Source organism: Hypanus sabinus, chromosome 7, assembly GCF_030144855.1.
Source record: "Hypanus sabinus isolate sHypSab1 chromosome 7, sHypSab1.hap1, whole genome shotgun sequence".
Taxonomy (NCBI): domain Eukaryota; kingdom Metazoa; phylum Chordata; class Chondrichthyes; order Myliobatiformes; family Dasyatidae; genus Hypanus; species Hypanus sabinus.
In genome coordinates, this window is record NC_082712.1 from 171,319,077 (window position 1) to 171,344,448 (window position 25,372).

The 25,372-nt window shown below is 39.8% G+C and overlaps 2 protein-coding genes across 2 annotated transcripts in view; one reads left to right on the forward strand and one right to left on the reverse strand.

Annotated features, from left to right (window-relative positions):
- LOC132397397 (coiled-coil domain-containing protein 73-like) overlaps window positions 1-24,936 on the forward strand; it is a 139,663-nt gene extending 114,727 nt beyond the window's left edge. The window contains exons 15-19 of the mRNA XM_059976118.1: window positions 2,824-2,961; window positions 6,893-7,103; window positions 14,017-15,576; window positions 19,016-19,149; window positions 24,635-24,936. Of these exons, the coding sequence (XP_059832101.1) occupies window positions 2,824-2,961; window positions 6,893-7,103; window positions 14,017-15,576; window positions 19,016-19,149; window positions 24,635-24,928 (2,337 nt within the window). The 3' untranslated portion in view covers window positions 24,929-24,936. The remainder of the gene's footprint in view (window positions 1-2,823; window positions 2,962-6,892; window positions 7,104-14,016; window positions 15,577-19,015; window positions 19,150-24,634) is intronic.
- A 142-nt stretch (window positions 24,937-25,078) lies between these two features.
- The window catches only part of eif3m (eukaryotic translation initiation factor 3, subunit M), a 45,599-nt gene continuing 45,305 nt past the window's right edge, over window positions 25,079-25,372 (reverse strand). Inside the window, exon 11 of the mRNA XM_059976117.1 lies at window positions 25,079-25,319. Within this exon, the coding sequence (XP_059832100.1) occupies window positions 25,199-25,319 (121 nt within the window). The 3' untranslated portion in view covers window positions 25,079-25,198. The remainder of the gene's footprint in view (window positions 25,320-25,372) is intronic.

Genomic DNA, 25,372 nt, shown 5'->3' on the forward strand with positions numbered 1-25,372 from the left:
CTCTCAGATTGTAGTATGAATTTAATCATATTATGATCAGTGTCTCCTAAGGGTTCCTTTACCTTCAGTTCCCTATAAAATCTGAATTATTACATGAAACCCAATTTAAGATGGCCTCTTCCTGAGTAGGCTTAAGCACAAGCTGCTCTAAAGAGCCACCTTGTAGGCATCCAATAAATTCTCTCTTTTGTGATCCGACACCAACCTGATTTTCCCAATTCCCTTGCATATTGAAGTTCCTCATTACAATTCTGATATACCCTTATTACATGCACTTTCTGGCTTCCTTTGGCTACTATTTGGAGGCCTAGATATGATTCCCATGATGTTTTTCTTTAACCCTTGCTGTTTCTTAACTCCATCCACAAAGATTGGACATTCTCTGACCCTATGTCACCTCTTTCTAAAGACGTAATTCCATCTCTTACCAACAGAGCCACACCACCACCAATATCTACCTGCCTGTCCTTTTGATACAAAGTATATCCTTTGATATTAAGCTCCCAACTATGACCTCCTTTTAGCCACAACATCATACCAATCTCTAATTGCACCACAAGTTTGTCCATCTTATTCTGAATACTATGTGCATTAAAAACAGCACCTTCAGTCCTGCATTCTTTGCCCTTTTGAGTTTTGCCCCTAATTTAACTCTTTGAATGCATTTGTACCCAATCATTGGCTTGTCCTTTCTTACATTCATATTACACCCATCATCTACTTGTAAACCTGTTGTCTCATCCTCAGCTCTGTCGTATGTTCCCATCCCCCTGCCATATTAGCTTAAACCTCTTTCAACAGCTCTAGCAAACCTGCCTGCAAGGATATTGGTTCCCCTTGCATTTAAGTACAATTTGTCCCTCTTGTACTGGTCACACCTGCCCCAGCAGAGGTCCCGATGATCCAAAAATCTGAAATTTGAAGTTCCTATACCTTAGGCTCCCTAATCAAATTGTGTTAATTACATAACACTCATCCAGAATAACCTTTCTCCTCATGGCTCAACCACAAGCTGCTCCAATTCTTCAGCCATGATTTATCTGCTTCCTCATTCTATGCCTATCCTCACTGTCACCTGGCACAGGCAGCAATCCTGAGATTACTACCCTTGAGGTCCTGCTCCATCACATTGTACAAAGCTAATAGAGGCTTATCCAAAAAGATCGTAATAGCTGTGAAAGGTGGTTCACCTAAGTACTAAGCAAAGGGGGATGAATGCTTTTGAACTGCTGAGATTTCAGTTTTTGAATTTTTAGTTTTTCATACTTTACAATTTTCCCTGCTTTTTGGGCTCTGCTCAAAAAAGGAGCATGTGATTCACAAATAAAAATTCTCGGTTAAATTGATTAAAGAATATGGATGTAATGCTTTTATGTGAACAAAGAGCTGGGTGCTGAATGCTTCTATGAGGCACTCCATCTGAAAAATCTTCTGGTATCCTCTTTGATATTAGTGGCTAGCTTACCTTGATAGTTCATGATTTCCTTCCCAATGGCTTTTTAGTTGCCTTCTGTTGGTTTTTAAAAACTTTCCAATCCTCTAACTTCCCACAAATCTTTGCTCTATTATATACTGAGCTTTTGCTTATATGTGTGTTGTTTTTGACTTCCCTTGCCTGTCACGGTTGCATCATCCTACCTTTAGAATGCTATTCTTCTTTGGGATGTAACTATTGTGCACCTTCCAAATTTCTCCCAGAAACTCCAGCCATTGCTGTTCTGTCGTCATCCCTGCTGGTGTCCCCTTCCAATCAAATTTGGCCAGCTCCACTCTTAATGCATTTTACTCCACTGTAATATGGATACATCTGACTTTAGCTTCTCCCTCTCAGATTGCAGGGTGGGTTCTATCATGATTACTGTATCCTCAGAGTTCCTTTACCTTAGGCTCCCTAATCAAATCATGTTCATTACATAACACTCCATCCAGAATAAGCTTTCCCCTCGCGGCTCAATCACAAGCTGTTCTAAACAAGCCACCTCGCTGGCAATCTACAAACTCTCTGTCTTGGGATCCAAAATCAGCACAAATTGATTTTCTGAATCTATCTGCATATTGAAATCCCCCATGATTTTTGTAACGTTGCCCTTTTGATATGCCTTTTCTATCTGCTGTTGTAATTCCTGTTGTAATTCGTAGCTCACATCGTAGCTACTGTTTGGAGGCCAATATATACTGTATCTCCCATCAGGGTCTGTTTATCCTTGCAGTTTCTTAACTCTACCCACAAGAATTCTACCTCTTCCGATCATATGTCACCTCTTTCTAATGATTTGATTTCATTTTTTACCAACAGAGCCACCTCACCCCCTCTGCCTATCCTTTCACTACAGTGTGTATCCTTGGATGTTAAGCTCCAAAAATCTGTGGAATTTATTGCTTCAAATGGCTGCGAAGCCCAAGTCATTGGTTACATTTAAAGTGGAGGTTGATGGGTACTTGATTGATATGAGTGTAAGGCAGGAGAATGGGATTGAGAGGGAGTAGTAAATCAGTTACAGACAAATAGCACTTTGCCTCTTTTTAATAAATTCTTTTTTTCGCACCCATAATGTTCACTAACAACTGAGAGTACAGCTGAGTGTCTAAGTTTCAAGTCTGTACCAATACTGTTAATGAGTCCTTAGGAAGCATAGATAAATAAATCTCTTTAATGTGGTAAAATGGTTAAATTTTCTTCTCTGATAATCCATACAACAATCAAGACACAATGTTCTTGGTAACTACTGACTTTATAGGAGCAAGTTGAAGTAATCACATTTTTCCCACTTGGATGTTTCTCTATTGTACAAGACTTATAGGACCTGTGATTCTTGCTTGCAGGAGGCTAGATTAAATGAAGAAAAGCAACAAATTAAATCTGAATTAGAATCATTCAAAAAGGCCCATGCAACGTGTCAAGAAGTCTACTGTGAACTTCCTGCACAGAGTGTACAAGAACACCAAATAAAGATACAACAGGTGAATTTTAATTTAAAGGGTCCAGAAAGAGAGGTAGGTTTTAGTATATCTCATAGACTGTAGCTATAGTATCTAGATGGATTTACAAATTTCGAAGCTCTAAACTAAATATTAAGAGAACATTTTTGACTGGTCTGCAGCCTTCAAATTTCTGTACAGATACACTGCTATAGAAGAGCAAATAGTTCTTAAATTACTGACTTGTTTGAAAGTTAAGAAGGAATAATGCAGGCTGTTATTAGTAGATGTGACTATTTGGTGATATACTGATACAGTTGGCATTGATATTGTGTGATTGATAGTGATGTAATGTATTGGGGATTCCTAGCATCAAAATTATTCTTAGATGGCCAGTTTAAAGTTTGGAATACTGGCAAAGAAGGAGAAATAGATTTGAAAGTATAGTAACAAATGCAGATTAGAAATTAAGGAGGACCAAGATCACTAGAAAGATCCAGATTGAAATGAAGGAAAATTCAAATGATGGAAAAGAATTGCATTGATAGGTACTTTCAGTCACCTCTGGAAATCCCAAACACTTTGTGCAGATTTTAAAGTTCAGCCATCAATGCATTGCAGAAAACTATGGCCAGTTTGTATACAGCAAGTTTCCACAAATCAGACTGAGAAGTTACTGGGACTGCAGAGCTGGATATATTGGGACTTTTTCCTCTGAAGTGCAGGAGGCTGAAGGGGCACCTTAGAGAGCTTTATAAAACCACGAGGGGCATAAATAGGATAGATGGTCACAACCTTTTCCCCAGGATAAGCAAATCTAAAACCAGAGATTATAGATTTAAAGCAAGAGGGGAAAGATTTGGAGGTGACTTGAGGTGCAGCTTTTTCACACAGACGATAGTGAGGATATACAATGAATTGCCAGAGGCAAGTACAATTACAGTGGATAGGAAAGGTTTCAAGGGATCTGGGTCAAAGGCAGCTTCAGGTGGTACTTGCAGTGCCAGAGGGCCTGTTTCCATGCTGTCTAATTCTCTGACACTGACTAGCCTGTTTTTATGAGGATTGAAAAACAGTAAATTAACTCTAACTTAAAGCTACCACTAAATGAAAGATTATTATACATATTATTCTTGGAATTGTGATATAGTAGGGTTAAACAGTTAGCAGTGGTAGGAATATTAGTTTTGTGTTCTTGTTTTTGGTGCACAGGATTAGCAATGGTCTGACTTTATGTATCTCAACTGTAGCATCACAATGAAAAGGGAATCAGTATCATAATCATGCTGAAGATGTATATTACTGATTTAATGCATTCACAAAACCTCTTTTTTTAAGATTGTTGCCTCTGGAAAATCACTTCACAATCGAAAACACAAGAGAATTTGTAGATGCTGGAGGAACTCGTTAGGCCAGGCAGCATCTGTGGAGAGGAAGAAATAGTTATGTTTTGAGCAGAGACCTTTTATTAGGACACGTAGATACTACCTGACCTGCTGAGGGGAGGGGTGAGTGTATGTGTGTGTGAGAGAGAGAGAGAGAGCGAGAGAGAGACTTAAGAATGCATTTACCTGGAAAAATCCACCTGCCACATCCCCATGACTCTTAACGATCAGCTGCTTTGAGAACATTGTTCATATTGTATAACATAGAATTTACAAAATGGCAACAAGCCATTTAATCCCACAGTTCCCCTACTTTCCAAATGTTTCATGAGAACTTGTTCTGAGGTGGTGACAAGTGGCATTTCCCATCCAGAGAACTGTAACTCAAGTGAATTCAGTAATCTCTCAATATTACCCTGGATTATTTTCATACATTGCCAGAGATCTCCCTGGTGTACTGGGCAGTATTTTCCCTTAACCAGCAGCAATAAAGCCAATGATGTGGCAATTTATCACAGTACCATTTAAAGGATTTCACTGCCATTAAATACCCAACATGACAGTAGTGACCACCACATTTCAAGATACTTTATCAGTACTAAAGCATTTTGGGTAATGTGATATAAGCATAAAAGGATCAGCAGATGCTGGAAATCCAGAGTGACACACTCAAAGTGCTGCAGGAACTCAGCAGGTCAGGCAGCATCTACGAAAGGGAATAAACAGTGGACATTTTTAGCTGCGACCCTTCATCAAGTCTGGAAAGGAAGGGAACAGAAGCCAGAGTAAGGTGACTGGGGGGGGGGGGGGAGGAGGGGAAGGAGTACAAGCTCCCAGGTGTTAGATGAGACCTGGTGGGGGAGATGCAGATGAAGTGTGAAGCTGGGAGGGGATAGGTGGGAAAAGAAAAAGGCTGAAGAAGAAATCTCAAACAAGAGAAAATGTGCAGATGCTGGAGGGTCTCGGCCCAAAATGTCGACTGTAACCATATAACCATATAACAATCACAGCACAGAAACAGGCCATCTCGGCTCTCCTAGTCCATGCCGAACTCTTAATCTCACCTAGTCCCACCTACCCGCACTCAGCCCATAACCCTCCACTCCTTTCCTGTCCATATACCTATCCAATTTTACCTTAAATGACACAACTGAACTGGCCTCTACTACTTCTACAGGAAGCTCATTCACAGCTATCACTCTCTGAGTAAAGAAATACCCCCTCGTGTTTCCCTTAAATTTTAGCCCCCTAACTCTCAAATCATGTCCTCTCGTTTGAATCTCCCCTACTCTCAATGGAAACTGCCTATTCACATCAACTCTATCTATCCCTCTCAAAATTTTAAATACCTCGATCAAATCCCCCCTTAACCTTCTACACTCCAATGAATAGAAACCTAACTTGTTCAACCTTTCTCTGTAACTTAAGTGCTGAAACCCAGGTAACATCCTAGTAAATCGTCTCTGCACTCTCTCTAATTTATTGATATCTTTCCTATAATTCGGTGACCAGAACTGTACACAATATTCCAAATTTGGCCTTACCAATGCCTTGTACAATTTTAACATTACATCCCAACTTCTGTACTCAATGCTTTGATTTATAAAGGTCAGCGTTCCAAAAGCCTTCTTCACCACCCTATCTACATGAGACTCCACCTTCAGGGAATTATGCACTGTTATTCCTAGATCGCTCTGTTCCACTGCATTCCTCAATGCCCTACCATTTACCCTGTATGTTCTATTTGGATTATTCCTGCCAAAATGTAGAACCTCACACTTCTCAGCATTAAACTCCATCTGCCAACGTTCAGCCCATTCTTCTAACCGGCGTAAATCTACCTGCAAGCTTTGAAAACCCACCTCATTATCCACAACACCTCCTACCTTAGTATCATCAGCATACTTACTAATCCAATTTACCACCCCATCATCCAGATCATTTATGTATATTACAAGCAACATTGGGCCCAAAACAGATCCCTGAGGCACCCCGCTAGTCACCGGCCTCCATCCCGATAAACAATTATCCACCACTACTCTCTGGCATCTCCCATCTAGCACTGTTGGATCCATTTTATTACTCCAGCATTAATACCTAACGACTGAACCTTCTTAACTAACCCTTCCATGTGGAACTTTGTCAAAGGCCTTGCTGAAGTCCATATAGACTACATCCACTGCCTTACCCTCGTCAACATTCTTCGTAACTTCTTCAAAAAATTCAATAAGGTTTGTCAAACATGACCTTCCACGCACAAATCCATGCTGGCTGAGTGCACCCATCCAAGAGTCGACTGTACTCTTTTCCATAGATACCGCTTGTCCTGCTGAGTTCCTCCAGCATTTTATGTGTGCTGCTTGAAGAAGAAATCTTCTTATGAGAAATTTATGAGAGGTTATGGAAGGTGGAATGAAAATGTAAATTCTTTCTTTTTAAACTCATGGTGTTCGGTCTGAGGTACAAGCCTAGATCCAGAAATGAACAAAAAAATCATGTTAAATTATTTATTGGTATTATTATTTCTGGTAAAAGTACTCCAGTGTTAACGCAGAGCTACTTGTTCACTTCCCTCTTCCCCCCTTTAGAATATCTTGCAGCATTCTGAGCAACCCACAGTACAGGGGACATCAGGACTGCAGACTAGTGTGAGTGAAGCGTTAGTGGTTACTGACAGTGAGTTTAACCACGTAGGAATTCACAGCCACATAAAGGAAATAGATGAAGAGTCCAATGAGTTAGACATCACAAAACAAGAGAACAGTGACCAGGAAGGAAAAGTTACTACAGATAATACAGGTACATGACACTCTAGAAATAACAGGAATCTTCTGAATTATTCTGTCTGTTGCTTATGAGTCTTAGTCAAAAACTGAATTCAGAACAAAATGTTTATTTTAGAAGTGATCAAATGTTCCAAATGAAATTGCAAATACATGCTGTTGTCAGTATAGGCTATACTGATTTATTGTTAAGTTCAGTTTTAAGAATACATACTAGTTGGTGTCTTGTGATACAGAGTATGATTTGTCTTAGCATGTCTTATTTTTTTCAGCTTGATGGCTAATATTAAAATATGCAAAAACATAAGAATCAGCAGCATGGAGGCCATTCAGCCCCTTGTGTCTTCTCTGCCATTCATGACCGACCTTTTAACTCAGTGACACTTTCTTATACTAAACTTGATTTGTCTAATAACTAAAAAATTGAAGTTTCTACCTTAATATACTCAGCCCTGTTAGGTAGAAAATTTCAAAATTCCATTCCTGCATGTGTAAATTAATTTCTTCTCATCCCAGTATTGAGTGGCTGACCCTTTGGTGTATTTTGTGGATTTCCAGATATGTGAAATAAAGCTGATGCCACTAAGTGATTGTAAAATGTCCGAGGAACTCTTTAAACACTTGCTGCCAGATTTCTAGTGACTCTCCTAAAGGCTGGATAGTGGTGAGATTATGTATAATGTAATTGGTAAAGAAGCAGAAATGAGTTGAGATTTTTGCTGCATAGCCGGTCACACTGAAAGAATAGTGGAAATGTATTTAAAAACAGATTTCAAAAGTGAATTGGATATATACAGTACTTGATAAAAGAAAAAAATAGTGAATGAAACTAATTGGATAGCTCTGTCTAGAAGCTGGGACAGGCATGGTCGAGTGAATGCACAAAATATATCAGGGCTTACACTCAGAATTTACATTCAGTGGTCACTATAACACACACACACACACACACACACACACACACAAAACCCCCCACCCCCACCAATGGGGTGACCTATTGGGGTACCCTTTGAGAGAAGGGTAGTGCAGTCTGATGTGACCAGAATGAACATTAAATTTTCCTGAATGCTATTGCTATCACTTTGCTTTGGAAATTGAAAAACTCAGTTTATTAAACAAGAAAGACGCGTAGCAAGGGAAATATAGCTCCTCCTCGTTTAATGAAGGAACTTTTGATGGCAACATTTCTGGTTGATCTGTGACCCTTGTGCCTTTCGTTGTCATCCTGAAGACGTATATTTCTCTGCTCCTTTGTCTCTTCCTCTCTCCTTCTTCTGTGCCTGTTTTTGTCATTCTGGACACATGCAGCCCTTTCATCCTTTATCTCTTCTACCATTTGTTCTTTCTCTCTGATCCTGGAGTTGTGCGGCCCTGGCCTCATCTGATTCTTGCTCTCTCCTTCTCCTGTACCAGTTGTTGTCATTTTGGAGATGTGCATGCCTCTCCTCCTCTGTCTCTTCTTCTCTCATCTTTTTTGTCCTGACTCTTTGATCCTGGAGTCGTGCGGCCCTGGACTCATCTGATTCTTGTTCTGTCCTTCTTCTTGCCGCTTCTTGACGATGTTTGGTGGCATCTCTTGACCATAATGTCCCCCTTCTCTTTCCACATGGCATAATTAGGCTGACCATATATTTTTTTTACCCTAATGCTGAATAGAAGATATGAAACAGTAACACCAAAGCCTCCAAGATGCTGATTATTCTTGATGATGTGGTTGGCGCTCTCCTAAGTGGATGGGATAGAGTTACCACTGTCCTTTGACTGCAGCAAGGGTTTGATGGGTGTTTCGAAGTACATCATTACAATAAGATTTAATTATCTCTTATTGATGGGTGGCAGTTAGATCTGTCCCAATCCTGCACATTTTGATGGTGATTAGCAGAATGTGACCACTTGAAATAGAGCTGTCCTGCCCTTTTGCTCCGCTTGGTGTTGCTGCTGTGAGCATCGTGAGGCGCTTCTGAGACTGGCCGTGTGCATGCATCGTGGTGTCGCGTCGCGGTTTCCATCATGGCTGACATCGGCTTTTGGGTGAAGGTGGGGCTGTTGTTTTTGGTGAGTGAGCAATTTTATACCAATATATAACCCTGAACTTTGCCTGCATTCTGTACGTTAATGCATTTTAAGTTGATTTAGCCAAAAACAGTGCCGCTGCAATGCACCGTTTGCACTAATTGGAGGTCACAAACAGAGCATGAGAGTTTTAGTAGTTTATGGATAATATAGTCAGGCAGATGGCCCCTAAGGACGACCTGCTAGGAGAATACTTCAGACACCAGACAGGGGACATGGAAATGGAAGTGGGTGAAGCAGAGCCAGAGGACCAGAGACCATGGCACAACAAGCCAAAGCACAGCATGTACCCTCGCCAGCTATCAGTGGTGGCTCACATAATAAAGTCCTACCAGTGGCTGGAAATGGCAGGGCTGAGGGACAGCACAGAGGCACTCCTCATGGCTGCATAAGAACAGACACTGAGCACAAGAGCAATAGAAGCAAGGGTCTGTCACACTAGACAAGACCCAAGGTGCAGACAGGTCAGTATACACTGAATGGCACAACCAAGTTTCAGGAATTGTGCACAGAAACATCTGCGTTGAGTATAGATTGGATACTCCCAAGTCCAAATGGGAAGCACCTGATGAGAAGGTAGTGGAGAATGACAGAGCTAAGATCCTGTGGGACTTCTAAATACAGACTGATAATTGGGTACTGGCCAAGCAACCAGACATAGTAATACTAGACAAGGAGCAGAAGAAAGCAATAGTAATAGATGTGGCAATCCTGAATGACAGTAACATCAGGAAGAAAGCATATGAGAAGCTGGAGAAATACCAGGGCTTGAAAGAGCAGATAGTAAGGATGTGGAAGCTGTGACACCTGGGCTGGCTCCAAAAAATTCCGGGACCAGCATCTGAGATCTAGATCCAGAAGAGTACACTACTAGGACCAGCAAGGATACTGTGCTGAACCTCAAGTTCCCAGGCCTCTGGTAGAGGACCTGAGATTGAGGGAAAAATAGACATACACCACCCATAAGGGGTGAGGAAAAAAAAGAAAATAATACATATATTAAATGGTGAGGAAGCAGTGTTAATGGGTTTAATGTCCATTCAGAAATTGGATGAGAGAGGGAGAGGGAAGAAGCTATCCTGAATCATTGAGTGTGTGCCTTCAGGCTTCTATACCTCCTTGCTGATGGTAGCAATGAGAAAATGGCATGTCCTGCATAGTGGAGGTCTTTAATGATGGATGCTGCCTTTCTGAGGCACCGTTCCTTGAAGATGTCCTGGATACCATGGAGGCCAGTGCCCATGATGAAGCTGACTAATTTTACAGCTCTGCACTTTACATTGATCCTGTGCAGAAACTCCTTCATAGCCAGTTAAAATGCTCTCCACGTAGAAATTTGCAAGTGTTTTTGGCAACATACCAAATATTCTCAAACTCCTCATGAAATAAGACCATAAGATATAGGAGCAGAAGCAGGCCAGTTGGCCGTTTGAGTCTGCTTCACCAGTCAAGATCCAATTCTTCCAGTCACCCCAATTCCCCATACCTTTTGATGCCCTGACTAATCAAGAACCTATCTATCTCTGCCTTAAGTACACCCAATGACTTAGCCTTCACAGCTGCTCATGGCAACAAATTCCACAGATTTACCACCCTCTGACTAAAGTAATTTCTCCGCATCTCTGTTCTAAATGGACATCCTTCAATCCTGAAGTCCTCTTGTCCTAGACCCTCCCTACCACAGGAAATAACTTTGCCATATCTAATCTGCTCAGGCCTTTGAATATTTGAAACGTTTCTATGAGATCCCCCCTCATTCTCCTGAACTCCAGGGAATACAGCCCAAGAGCTGCCAGACGTTTCTTATATGATAACCCTTTCATTCCTGGAATCATTCTTGTGAGTCTTCTCTGGACCCTTTCTAATGTCAGTATATCCTTTCTAACATAAGGAGCCCAAAACTGCACACAATACTCCAGATGTCGTCTCATGAGTGCCTTATAGTGTCACGGTCCGGTCCGTGGATTCCTCATTGCAGTTATTTCCTTTTCCCTGTGTTCCGTTGGGCGCCTTGATTAAGGCACTGGATCTTCATTTCGTACTGGCAACATAAAGGCTCTGGGTTACTGTTACCAGAAGTTCATCACCGGAAACCAGTCACTGGAAGCCAGTAATTTCACCGTAGCCACTGTGGTTATGCTCATCCCAGGACTGCCGTTAATTGTGGACTCTAGTCACCTCGGTGCCTGTGGCTGCTTAGTGAATTCAGTCATTTTTGTGTCCAGCTGAGTTGCCGGTTTTTTTGCTGCTGCTCTGAGTAAGGTACATATTCTATCGTTTTCGTGGTCGGCTGAAGACTTGCTGGCCATTTGCTGCCACTCCGAGCAAAGATAAGTATGGACTGTCATTGTGTGGTTTTGTCTTCTTGTTGTCCAAGTCCTTTCCTGCTAAGTAGGCCTGGCTATCTGCCACTACTCTGAGTTGGGTATTTTGTCTCCTCATTGTCCAAGTCCTTTCAGCTGAGTAGGTCTGGCCATTTACCGTTACTCCGAGTTGAGTAGTCTTCTCGTTGTCCAAGTCCTTCCAGCTGAGTAGGTCCGGCCATTGCCTCTACTCCAAGTTGGGTATTCTGTCTCTTCATTGTCCAAGTCCAAGCTCGTGGTCCGAGTTCCAAGTCCGAATCAAGATCCAAGTTCTGAATCCAGGTCAAGGTCCAGGATCCGGGTCCCTAGTCCAAGTTGAGTCCAAGGCAAGTTCAAGTCCAGGTTCCAAGTCCATGTCCTAGTCCAGGTTTTACTGGTTTGTTATCCAATGTTTACATACATGTTGACATTTAGTCCTCACTCCCTGGCCTTCCCAGTAAATATCAATATACACCGTTCTGTTCATACTACTTCTGTGACTGTGTCCTGCACTTGGGTCCGCTCCCAATGCCCCCCTGTAATGTATAGAGCCTCAACATCACATCCCTGCTCTTATATTCTATACCTCTAGAAATGAATGCCAACATTGCATTCACCTTCTTCACCACCAACTCAACCTGGAAGTTAACCTTTAGGGTATCTTGCACAAGGACTCGCTGTCTTGTCTTACTTATAGCTGATGTCTTGCCTTATTTATAGCTGCATGAATATATTGTGTTCAGGTTAGGTCCTCAGAGATATTGACACTTGGGAATTCAAAATTGCTCACTCTCCACTTCTGATCCCTCTATGAAGACTGGTTTGTGTTCTCTCGTCTTACCCCTTCTGAACTCCACAATCAGTTCTTTGGTCTTACTGAGGATGCTGTGACACCACTCAACTACCAGTATATCTTGCACCTGTACGCCCTCTTGTCACTGTTTGAGATTCTGTCAACAATTGTTGTATCATCATCAAATTTATAGATGGCATTTGAGCTGTGCCTTGCCGCGCTGCCATGGGTGTAGAGAGAGTAGAACAGTGGGCTAAGCACACATCCTGGATGTGCGGCAGTGTCTATTGTTAGCAAGGTGGAGATATAATTTCCACTGATTGTGGTCTTCCAGTACAGAGGGAGGTACAGAGGATCTACTCAGCCAATCATATGGCAGAACCTCAAAGCATAAATGATGATGATGACATTGATTCAGGCCTGAGAGGCCAGCATCGGGCATTTTCATGCCTTACAAGGTGCGGAACGAAAGACTGTGTGGTGCGCCACTCCTCACACAGACATTTTGCAGTATTTTTCTTTTTTTTATTTTATAAGGTCAAGTTGCGAGCTCAACACTCAACCTGTCATTGATGGAAAGTGTACTCGGGAACTGGATTTGAACCCTGGAACCTCTGTTCTGGAGTCCGGCGCTGATGTCACTGCGCCACCAGCCAACAAGGCATAAGAGTGGTTAAGAGATTCAGTTGTTCAGACTAAGCATCAGGATGGGGAAGAAATTTGATCCAAGTGACTTTGACTGTCATCTCTGAAACTGCTAATCTCCTGGGATTTTCACACAATAACAGTCTCTAGAGTTTATAGAGAATCGTGTGAAAAACAAAAAAAAATCCAATGAGTGGTAGTTCTGTGGGTGAAAATGCCTTGTTGATGAGAGAGGTCAGAGGAGAATGGCCAGACTGGTTCAAGCTGATAGGAAGGTGGCAGTAACTCATATAATGTGTTTCAACAGTGGTGTACAGAAAACCATCTCCGAACATACATGTCAAACTGTGAAGTGGATGGGCTATAATAGCAGAAGACCATGAACTCATTGGCCATTTTATTAGGTACATCCTGCAAATTCCATAATTAGCAATATCTCCATCATTCTCTTGAGCAGAAACATTTATAGCGAGAAAAATCCACTGTAGTGAAAGACAACAGAAACCCCCATGCTTCTGATGATGACAAAACCATTGAGTTTGGGATATTAATCCCACTCTCACCATTTCCTAAGCTCACAGTTCCTCCTGTACTTCCACAAACAACACCACCTCCAAATTGCAGACGGGGTTCTGTTGTCTTAAGTTACTGTGGATTTTACTTGCTGTGGATGTTGGGATGATTTCTGCTCATGGGAATGTTGGAGGTATTGCTGATTCTGAAACTTGCAGGGGTGGGGGAGGTAGCTGAGATACTAATGGGTATGGCTGGGAATAGTACATCAGCTAGTGCCATCATTGTTAGCTACAACCACCATCCTCACATTAAAATAAAGATGTAGCCAAGAGGAAATAGAGGAAGAAATGTAGGGAAATGGTTAGAGTTGAGAGTAAAAGGTAAGGTCTTTCACTTTGCTAAAGGACACTAACAAAATTTTCTACTGAACAAGATTTTGACCAAGTATGAGTTGCCTATCTTAAACATTTCCTTAAACAAATTTGTGTAGAATAAATCAAATATGGAGAAACTTACATGTAGATCTGGACTACAAGTTACTTATTTTTAAATCCCAACAGTTAATAACAGGAGTGCATTTTCTCCAGATGCTACTAACACATCTGCAAAAATGCCAAGGAAAGCAACTGATAACGAGGCTGTCTTTGTGAATGAGAAAGAGTGCATTTGCGTAGCAACTGTGGAAGGTAATGCTGAAGAGCTGAAAGTTATTCACCGAGGTGAAACAGGAAACATTTTCTGTGAGGCTGAATCTGCACATGCAAAACTGGAGCCACAGTGCGGCTCTGTCTGTTTGGCAGAAGTCCCAGTGGAAGGAGGAAAGGTGCTCTCAGACAGTGCTGATGCATTAGGTGTCTGCAGTGCAGATGAGGGTCAGCAGACAGACTCCATTGCACATAAATTCGGTGCAGGCAAGAGCGATACCAATGATAAGATAGAAACCACACAGTGTGACAAAGGTGTCTTTATAAATGAACCACCGAGGACTGAAGCCAGAACAACACTTGGCAATGATGCGATTTTGACAAAGGAAGTCAGTGCAAATGAAGTACGAAGGGAGACTATCCAAGCTCAGAACCATGCTGTTTCTGATCTCGTCTTTCAATCAGCAATACCTGAAATTAAAAATGAGCAGAACTCCATCTTACAACAGCAGCAGCAACAAGAATGCCTGAGACAAGCTATTACTGTAATGGAGGAAAACTGTGCTGCTACCAGTGGTACAATCAGATCTCCCACATTGTTTCATCCTTGCTGTAAACCAGATGTCAGTTCCCCAATGTTATCCATTGATCAGTCTGATCATAAAGTTCCATTTGAAAACTGTATTGTTAACCCTTGTGTTAATCCTAACAATAAAATAGACATTTCAGTTGAAAAACTGCTGAGCCCCACCAGTGATGGGAAAGACATTACTAAGGAAGTTGGTAGTAATTCAGAAAGCATTCCTATTAATACTGATGACCAACAGAAGGAAACAAATTACCTAGAAGCTTTTGCTTCTGATAGCAAAGCAGCCACATGTTTGGATAAAATTGAACTTAACGCTGGTGAAACTTCAGGAAACCTTGAATATCTACAAGACAATATGACTCAAAATGAAGACTGTGAGAACAGTAACCTCTCATTAAATATCACACACAGTGTGACTGTAACCCCAAACTCTCAAGATAGAAAGGAAGTTCATAGTGCAATGGATTTAGCAGCTGCAGTGGAAAGTGGGCAAGAAGCAATTAGTAAACTAGGTTTATGCCCTGAATCACGAGAAGTAGGGGTCTTCTCCAAGGTAACAGAAAATGAACTCAAACCCATCTTTATAAATACTGCATTGAATCCAGTTGCAGCCATCAGTCTGGATCACAGAGATGAAACACGAACTTCAGAGGCAGAGGCTGCAACCAGCAAAACAACGGTAAATCAGTGTTCCTGGAAATTTTGTCATCTGCCTTCTCTGGCCCCTAGAAAAGAAAAGTATGTGGTGAACAAAGCCGTGGTATCACTCCCATTCTCGCTGCCCGGAGACAAATTGGAAGCTCCTATCACAAGCAGAAAGGTCCCTTTGACATTTGTTTTACCGAAATCCATCAGTGAAATGAGCCTGACGAGGCCAATTGTAGCAGGTAATGTTTATTTTTATGTGATCCTAGCATTGCAAATGAATGGAAGGAACAGTTAGAATTTAAACTATTAAGTAATGTACCCTTCAGGGATGTATCAGTCAAATCTAATGTAATTGGAAGTAGTGGTCTACTTAATACATAGCAAGGCTAATTTCTTAATTACTGAACCATCTAACCTCTAGCAATGTTATTTTATAATGTGTTACTTTCTCATAATGAACTATAGATCATCACTGACTGTTAGTAAAGGGAAGTTATCTAATGGTTGGAGGCTGTGTGTACATCATTACAGCAGCACGGAGGTTCCTGTTATTTGCTCTGACACTAAGAAAAAGATGTGTTGAAATTATTTATACCTCTCCCACATTATATTTAATATATGAAAGTGTCTGCCAAGGTTAAACTCAATTATGTACCATTTGAGATTTTGTTTTTGAAGAGATTATCTGCTTGGTACCAGTCCAGACATGATTCACACACAGTGTAGATTTTATAGAAACTTGGTTAGTGGTAGATTTTGATAAAGTTCAAAGTAAATTTACTTCCCAAATACATATATGTCACCATATGCTACCATGCAATTCATTTTCTTGCGGGCATTCGCAGCAGATACAGTAGAATCAATGAAAATGACACAAGATTGAAAAGCAACCGATTCACAAAAGAAAATAAACTGTGCAAATACAAAAAAGTAAATGAATGACTAACTAATAATACTGAGAACATAAGTTGTGGAATCACTGAAAGTGAATCCATAGTGAATCTGTTCAGTGTTGAAGTGAGTGAAGTTATCCATGCTGGTTCAGGAGCCTAATAAAGAATAGTAATAATAATAAATACTTTATTGATCACAAGTGGGAAATCCTTTTGTTACAGCAGCAACATTTAAAAACACACTTAGTGTGTAGACTTAACTAATAAAAAGTACAGAATAATAATATAAACAGAATTTACCAATGTGCCATATGTAGGAAATAATAAAACAGACTATTTTACCTTGATGTGTGTTCTGCTGTCACAGAGATGAACTGTTGTATATGCTTATTGCATTTGATAGGAAAGATTTTCTGTAATGATCCTTGTGATAGCGGAGCTGAATGAGTCTGTTTGAAAGGGTGCTCCGCTGCTTATTCAGTAGATCATGGAGAGGATGTGCCTGATTGTCCATAATGGATGGCAGTTTGTTTAGTGACCTCCTCTCAACCACTAACTCAAAGGAGTCCAGGGTGTAACCAACGACAGGTCCGGCCTTTTGATGAGTTTATTCAGTCTTTTTGCATCACCAGCACCGATGCTGCTCCCCCAACATAAAGTTGCAAAGAAGATTACACTCGCTACAACAGACTGGTAGAAGATCTCCAACATCCTGCTGCACACATTGAAGGATCTCACCTTTCTTATAAAATAGTCAAGTCTGTTAGTGAGGTGAGCACCCAAGTATTTGTACTCCTCCACCACCACAACTCCCAGAATGTAGAGGGGTAAAAGGGTAAGAAGTGTGCCTGAACCTGCTGGTGTGGGAACTAAGGCTCCTGTACTTTAGTGGTGTATACTACCAGTCATACCTTGCTTGCCATTAATCTGACTGAATTTAGTAACTTTGGCAATTTGTGTATGTCCTTTTTCATGGACTCAGCTGGTTTACAAATGCAACCTGTGGCCACAAGTGACCAGTCCAGCTCCGCTGTTGATTGTTAATGCCCTCAGAACTACTTCATTCATTCAGGTGCCTTGCCGTTCGGCTTGGGTGATCATGTTTCTCCATCCATCATGGTCCCTGACCCTCTGAATTGTAGTTGTTTCCTCCACTGTTTCGAACCATGATGTTATTTCATCGATGAGGAAATCTGCAGGTGCTGGAAATTCAAGCAACACACACAAAATGCTGTGGAATTTTGTGTGTGTTGCATGTTATTCCATCTATTATTTTCCTTTTCTCTCTGCCTCTGCTTCTTTTTCCTTCCAGCTTTCCAGTTGTAACTAAATGTTCTAATGTCTCTCTTCGCATGATGTGCCCAAAGAATTTTGATTGCTGTTTTCTGATTTTTTTTTAAAGTAATGAATGTTTTGTTTTCGTTCTCTGTAGAACTTCTTCGCTGGTTATCCTGTTCGTATATGATATGCATAGCATTCTTCTGAGGAACCACATCTCTGCTGCATAGTTAATAAGTGGTGCTGCACATACACTGTAATAGATAACTATAACAAGCGAATCTATTTTATTCAGTGATATGGAGGATCAGTTGTTACCTTAGGCGTATATTAATGGGAGGGTACTTAGTGAAAGTTAAAAGAGGTCCCAGAGATAACTACAGCTTCTTAAAATGACATGGTCTGAAACAGCTCATTTATGAAATTAAGTTTTTATAGTTCTGTCTTCTTCTTAATAAAATTGGAAGATAATGGGATAGCAAAAGAGAGCAAGTAGCCACCAATTTAGATAAGTTGCCAACAATATTAACTACCCTTGGTGTCTGTTTAGCTAAAATGGTCTCATCCAGTCATTGCAGTTATCCCCCACTGTGGATCACCTGGCCTAATCTACTTTTATTTATTGTTCTTTTTACAGTGTGGTTATAGACTCGCCCTACAGATTCTTTACACTCCTTTGAAGTCTTTCTTTCTAATTTCCCCTTCAATTATATGTGAATTGTCAATATATTTCTCTCTTCTTTGCACTGTTATACCTAGCCATAGCAAATAATTAATCCACAATAGTAGCCATTGAAATCGTGCTCTTGAATTACACAATTCAAAAATGTTGCCTTTTATTTCTGTAGTTCATCATGTTGTCTGCATCCTTTGAATAAATTACTACCTTGTATTTCACTTCCATCTATCCAGTATCTCCTATGTAACTTTGAAGGCATAAGCCAATTCACGGAACACGTATGTCTCCTCTCCTGGCTTACTCCCAAAGTCTGAAATGTATTGGTCATACGGGGCTTTCCATCATCAAACTAATCAAAGGTGATTTACTGTCTCACATGATCAACTTACCAGACCCTGTGTGACTAAGTCCAGACACAGACGTGAACTCTACAAAGTGTATTTCTCCTTATCCTGACAGGAAACCAAATCATCAGAATAACAGAATATGCACATCTGAGGCCTAATAAGGTGGAATTTTTGTAAATTAATACTTGTCATTTCTAGAAATTAACCACTAGTTAAGCATTTATCAAGGAAAGATGCATTTTGAACAAATATTGTAAATGAGTTTTGAGTGATCTGACAGTATAAGATCAAAGCCTGAATTTGAATAGGAAATTGTATTGTGAATGGATGAACAGTGAAGTGTCTCTGATTAAAGTGGAATAGCCATAATTCTCAAGGTCAGATAGAAACTAGCAGTTCAGTGACTTCAAAATTAGCATCTGGGGAATTTCAAAGTTTAGAGCATTGAGTGTAGTGTAACCATTTCCTTTCTGTCACTCAGATTCTCCCAGTACTAAAAGGGTGAATGACACTTTTAATACCTTCAGTGTTCCTCTTTACCCCAAGAGAAATTCCAAAGAAGATTGGAATGCAATAGTGCAGACGTTTTGTGATTTTTCACAACCTCCAAAGCAGGTACGTATATTTTAACACATAATTCTCAATGTTAGATTAGCTAATTTGAGAGGAATGTGGAGTTTTTATAGGCAAGCAGATAATTTATTACACAGATGGGTTTCAAAAATACTGACGGGCATGGCATCAGATTTTTATGCAATTAAAGCTGATAAATAGGCAGACTGCATATGTCAACAAGGCCAGATCTGATTCCTTTACAAGGCTGGTTTCACAGAGAGAAATGTGGTACAGGCTATTATGAACAATGCTTTAATTGTCAAGGCAAGAATGAAGAAAGTTCAATACTTACTGTATATCTAAACTTTTGCCCATCAGAGGAACAGTTTGGGGCATGATGGACAGGAAAAACATTAAATCCCGAAGCCATCAGGAGTTACAGAGTTATGTAAGAAATGGCTCTAAGGTGACAAAACAAATGGTTTGCACCTGATTCTATTTCTTGAAGTTTTGCATGAACCATTCACTACCACATTTCTGAATCCCAGCTGTGTGTTATGAAAGTGTTTACCAAATTGTTTTGCAAAGCTGGAGCAATTGGGGGTCTGCATTGGAAGAATTAGCTTGAAACTAACCACAGGTCATTCAAATATGCACAATTTAGACCTCTTGGTCTTAGTGGAGTGAAACGCTTTACATTTAACCCCAACTTGGCTGTGGAATAATACATTATGCATTGAATACTTCTGTATAAGTTGTCATCAAAAGTACACACACTTTACCTTAGCTGTAACTAACATTGGGGGGGGGGAAGTAGGAAGTACTTTAAACTATTTGCAAGCATTGCAATAACATAACAGTCCAGTACACTCTAACGAATATAGATATTAGCAGCACAGAAAAGGCAAGTTGTAGATGTGTGTTTTGAGCATAAATGACTCTCTAAAGGGTAATTTTCTGTAAAACTGGCAGTTTATCAATGATTAGTCATGAGACAAGAGGTTGTGGCCATGAGTTGGATTCTGATTAAAAACTCAGTCTATTATGTGCCAGTATAAGCAATATTCAGGCTTGCGATTTTGACTTTAATGAGTAAAATTTTTTATTTTGGAAAAACTATGATTTGAGTGGAGTTGAGAGATACAAACTTGTTTGCTTTGAGGATGTTGTCAGCAGTGCATTAATTAGAGATTACCTTGGGTTGCACTTGTAATTAAAGTAGGTAATCAGTAGGATTGTGTTTCAGGTATAATTGAGCATATCAAACAAATGGGAAATTTGATGTCAGCTGAGTGAAGGGTCCTGGGAGAAGAGAGAAAACGCATCAAGATTGTTGGGATAACTGATTAGTGAGAAAACTGCAAAATGAATTGTTCTCTTACATGTCAAGTACACTTAGTGATATTGAAGTAAGACTGTTTGTAAATTCTTCACATTGCAATATTTTCTCTTGTGCCTACATTAACTTCATGGGCAATGGCTTCCAATGACAATGGTATAACTCAACAGCAGATCATTTTACTTTTTAAGGAGTAATGTGTGTTTTGTATAACAAAGGTGTGAAGTCTGAAGGACACTTATTTTCAGTTGCATGGATGTGTTCTCATTGAATTATACCCACATCCATGTATTTGTATTTTTAAATACTTGGTTGATATTTTCTCGCACTTGCTTCATTACATTGCAATCTTTAAATACATACATACATCTAGACCAGGCATGAGCAAACTACGGCCCGCAGGCCATATGCGGCCCGTTAAGCTTTTTAATCCGGCCTGCAGAACTTAATGAAATTATATTAATAAACCTTGTTAACGTTTTTTCCCCGCAATTCTGGCGTTTTCCCAATAGATGACGCACTCTATATACATTGACCTTTGTTGAGGTGCAGCGTATTACTCCACATTTGCGCTTTACTTTGTGACCTTGTGGCGACCCATTTCCTGGCACATCCGAACCGGCTCACAATTAGCCAGCGTTCCGGCTAAGGGAGATAGCCTACGGGGATTTGCGAGCACAGAGCTCTGCATACTGGCGCGCTCTCACTGTTCTGTCATTGTGCGGGTCGTTGTTGAGTTTTGGCACAGGGGACAATTGAATAAGAAGGAGCAGGACAAGTAGACCTGCATCTCCTACCGTTTTTGAAATAAAGACAGTCAGGAGGAGAGTGATGATGATAATATCTTGAAGGATAACAGAATTTTCAGTGCTTTAAAATAATAACTGTTACTGTTAAAAAAAGCTGTATTTTATTCATTTAATTTTCAGTGTTTTAAGTCATTTCAATAAATAGCTAAATACCATGGGACTTCAAAGACAGATATTTTGTTGTAATGCATTTGTTCATTTTCAATTGAAATTAAAGCACATGTTTTCTACATATCCCATGATATTTTATTTTCTCTTATGAGGTGTATTATCAAAACACTCCGTCCATCTGCTCCTGGTCCGGCCCCCCTGTCAAATTTTAGAACCCTTTGTGGCCCTCAAGTCAAAAAGTTTGCCCACCCCTGATCTAGACCAAATACTGCAGCTGCTAGAAAATTGAAATAAAAATAGAATGGTGCCATGTAAATGTAGCACTAGTATATTGCCAGCAGCCTGGTTGTTTCTGCTACTGTCTAAGGATTTCGTACGTTCTCCCCAGACCACATAGGTTTGTTTCCTACAGGTGTGCTGGTTTCCTCCTACAATACAGGTTAGTAGGTTCATTGGTCACATGGGTGTAATTGAGCAGTGTGGGCTTGTTGGGCAGGAAGGGCCTATTACTGCACCATGTCTCTGAATAAAAATATAAACTGATGTTTCATTATCAATGACCTTTCATCAGAACCGAGAAAAGCTAGAAAAGGAATAAGTATTAATTTTAGTTTCCAAATGCTGCTGGCCTGAATATGTCAGAATTTTCTGTTTCTTACATACAAGATCAGTTTTCCAGTTAGTACTAGTACCATTTTGAGAGCTGGTTTATTAGTGATTAGTCTGCCATTTTACATGTGGTACTGTAGTATTATCATGAGCTTGTATATGGAGACTATTTCAATAGGGCACAACCACATTAAATGATATTGGAGGAAGCATTTATCCTGGTTTATTGAACAAAGTTATTATACAAAACATAACCCAAACTACTGCAAATCATCATTCTTTTTTAGATGCTTAAAAATGCTACTAAGTTGATTCTTTTGATAAAGATCTTCTATTCTAGCAGCATTAGAAAGTTTATTTTTAACTTACTTTCCTTCAAACCCTCTCCCTTTAAGACACTAACTCACATTCTGTCATACTGGCTGCCGAACTCAAAACTTCTAACTTCAGCCTCAATTCCCGACCATCCTTCTCTATATAATGAGATTTAAATCCAGTCATAAGTAATGCTTTACTGTCAGTCTATGGTATTGCATTTCTCTGAGATGTCTGCTCAGAGTTTTTCTGTTCAATGTTTATTTATTATTCTCCATTATCATCAGTGAGTTCTTATTATTTCCTTTTAAATCAGTATTGGCCACTTTGTCTCTCTATGGAAGTGCCTCCTACACTTTCATAAAAATTCTGAATGTTTTACTGTCTGTTTATAACTTGGACCTTAAGAGACTGCATGCTTTATTAATTCACTTCCGCGGTAATTCAATATAGGTCTCACCTAGGTTAAAATAATAAAATCAGATCGTCCTACAAAACCTGTGGTGGGAAAGTGGCTTTAATCTTGACTTGATAGTTAACATCCTCAGAGACAGATTCTTACAGCACATTTAGCTATTCAGCCTATTGTTTCTGTGCCAATTGTCTTTAAAAGCCATATAATTATTCACACTTATTGCACAATTTCTTATCTTCCAGTTTACTGTTTTCCAGCTAACCTGGCTTAAGTTTACACTGTACAAATAAAAGTATCTCCCTCAAATCTGTTTTCTATATGGGTCTTCTGTTGCTAATCTATTGCTTTTCCACTAAATCTATATCAGAACAATATTTGCTGTTCTTTGCACTGGGTTTAATTTACCCACACCACAGCCATTCCCTTCAGACGCTGGTGCTGGGATTTCTCATTTTGCTTAAACTGGCATCAGAACTTTCACAAGGTGGGATCTAGCAGTGGAAAATTATCACATTTTAAAAAGATCTTGAATTTGAATTTGTTCCCAGGTTAGTTGACAGTTGACTTACTCCTTCCATCTCTTCCTGTCCTTTCTCGTCTGTTTCTTCAGTAACAGGCCCTTTCAAACAAATGATCCTGTGTTACCCAATTACTCCCATGTGATTAATTGACCCAGTAACCTGTACATCTTTGGAATGTAGGAGGAAATCCACTCGGTTATGGGGAGAACTTACAAATTCCTTACATGGTGCATAAGATTCTGTATGTTTTGGCATACTGTGGTGGCATAAGGAATTTGTATGTTCTGTACATGGTGGCATACTGTGCATCATCTGTCCTTATGACCTAGAACTACAGGTAACTCTTTAAATAACAAAGACTGTTCACTTAAGATTGAGGGCCAGTATTTTTCTGACACTCAAATCTTTGGAACTGTTTCACAGGGTAGTAGAAGCATTCTTCAAATTTTTTTAAGGCAGAAGTAGATGCAAGATAAGGAAGTGGAATGGCTGGGAAAGTGGGGTTGAGGTTTACGATCAACTAAGCTGTAATCTTACCAAAGTGACACAGGCCAGATGATCTACGGCAAATACATCTTTGTTCTTCATATGATGGAAGCTATTAGTTTTGCTTTTTCTGTAATGTGTTTACAGGTGTTGATGTCAAAGTCCGACCTATTTTGACAATTAATTGGCTTATTTACCTGTTCTGAGTGAGATATAGTGTGATGAACGTCCTGCATATGGCAGTATTTCCATCCACAAAACATTTTCAGCTACATTCTTTAAATTGTTATTGGGTTCTAATACAAACCATTGAAACATTAGTTTGTTGCTTAATTTTCAGAAACTTTTTAAGTTTACCTCTTGTCCTGTTTAATGGCTATTTGCTACCTTAAGCTATGTTTTCTTCTCTTGGCCCTTGGCTTAGTCTTCCTGTAGTATAAAGTTCACCTCAGGCTGGACAAAAGAGTTTCCTGTATACAAACAACTACTGTTTCTTTAAGCTATTCAAAAAGTTTCACAACATATGTTAGATAATAAACCTGATTCTGAAGTATAGTGCTTTTACCAGTAGATTACTTTATTAGCAGGAGGATGCATGTTATCCAGGTTTTATTCATTATTCTTTAAAGTTAACTTTTGCATGTGTATGATCTTTAAAAAAGAGGTACTGAGGAAATTTAGGTCTTTGTACTCTAAGAAATTGCATAAGTATGAAGTGTATCTCAGCACCTGTTTAAAATTCATTCACTTTGTCCCTTTTGGTTTTATTACCTGAAGGGTTGTGATGTACAACCATTTTATGCACTGCACCATGCCTGCCATCCAATGAAGAGCAGGTTAAGTTTTGAATGCTTAAATTAAGAAATCTACAGCAGTTTATGGAATTAAAATCCCACAACTGGCTTTTAATTTTTTCTTCTGCAAAACTTGTTCCAATTAGGAGCAACACTGTTCAGCATCCAGTCAAAGTTGCAAGATTCCTTCCTTGCCGACTTCCATAGGTCATTATAAATTTACAGAATCTTCCCCTACTTGCTTCCAAGTGCCAGAGGTGGTCACATCCACTACCCAAAATCTACTGTTTGAGGATGAATGTGATACTCAGTATCCTACAATTAAAGGACAAATCGATAAAATTGAGAGGTTTCTCTGCACGGACCGGCTCAAGCACACACGGAAAAGGAAAGCCGTTGATGACACTGATGGACGTGTAAGCAAAATTACACCAACTTAACCTTAATTCTGTTTATAATTTCATTGTTTTTCTAATGAAGTTCAAGTGATTCTGGGAGCAATTACTCCCTCATTAGCAAAGTAATTTGTCTTGGTTAATAATTCCAGTTGTAAATTGTATTTCACTTTTACACAATACAATGACAAAGAGCAAAGTACATTGTTTTTATTAGGTGCTGGAAAAGTTACAAGTTACCTCCATAATACCGGGACTATTTACTGAAAAAAAGCCATTTGCTGCAACAATTAAATGTTTTAAAGCTTTCAGACTTCATGCTGTGGAAATGCTGAGCAGGCTGTTCCGCACCTGGTTCAAGTTCTGTTTCCAGGAGTTAAGACTATCATACAACTGTTGCCACTGCTGTTTGCCAAAGGTTCTGTGTGTGGTATGACTAAAATGAGAAAAAGAACAATTGATGACTTCTGTGATCAACTTTACAACACA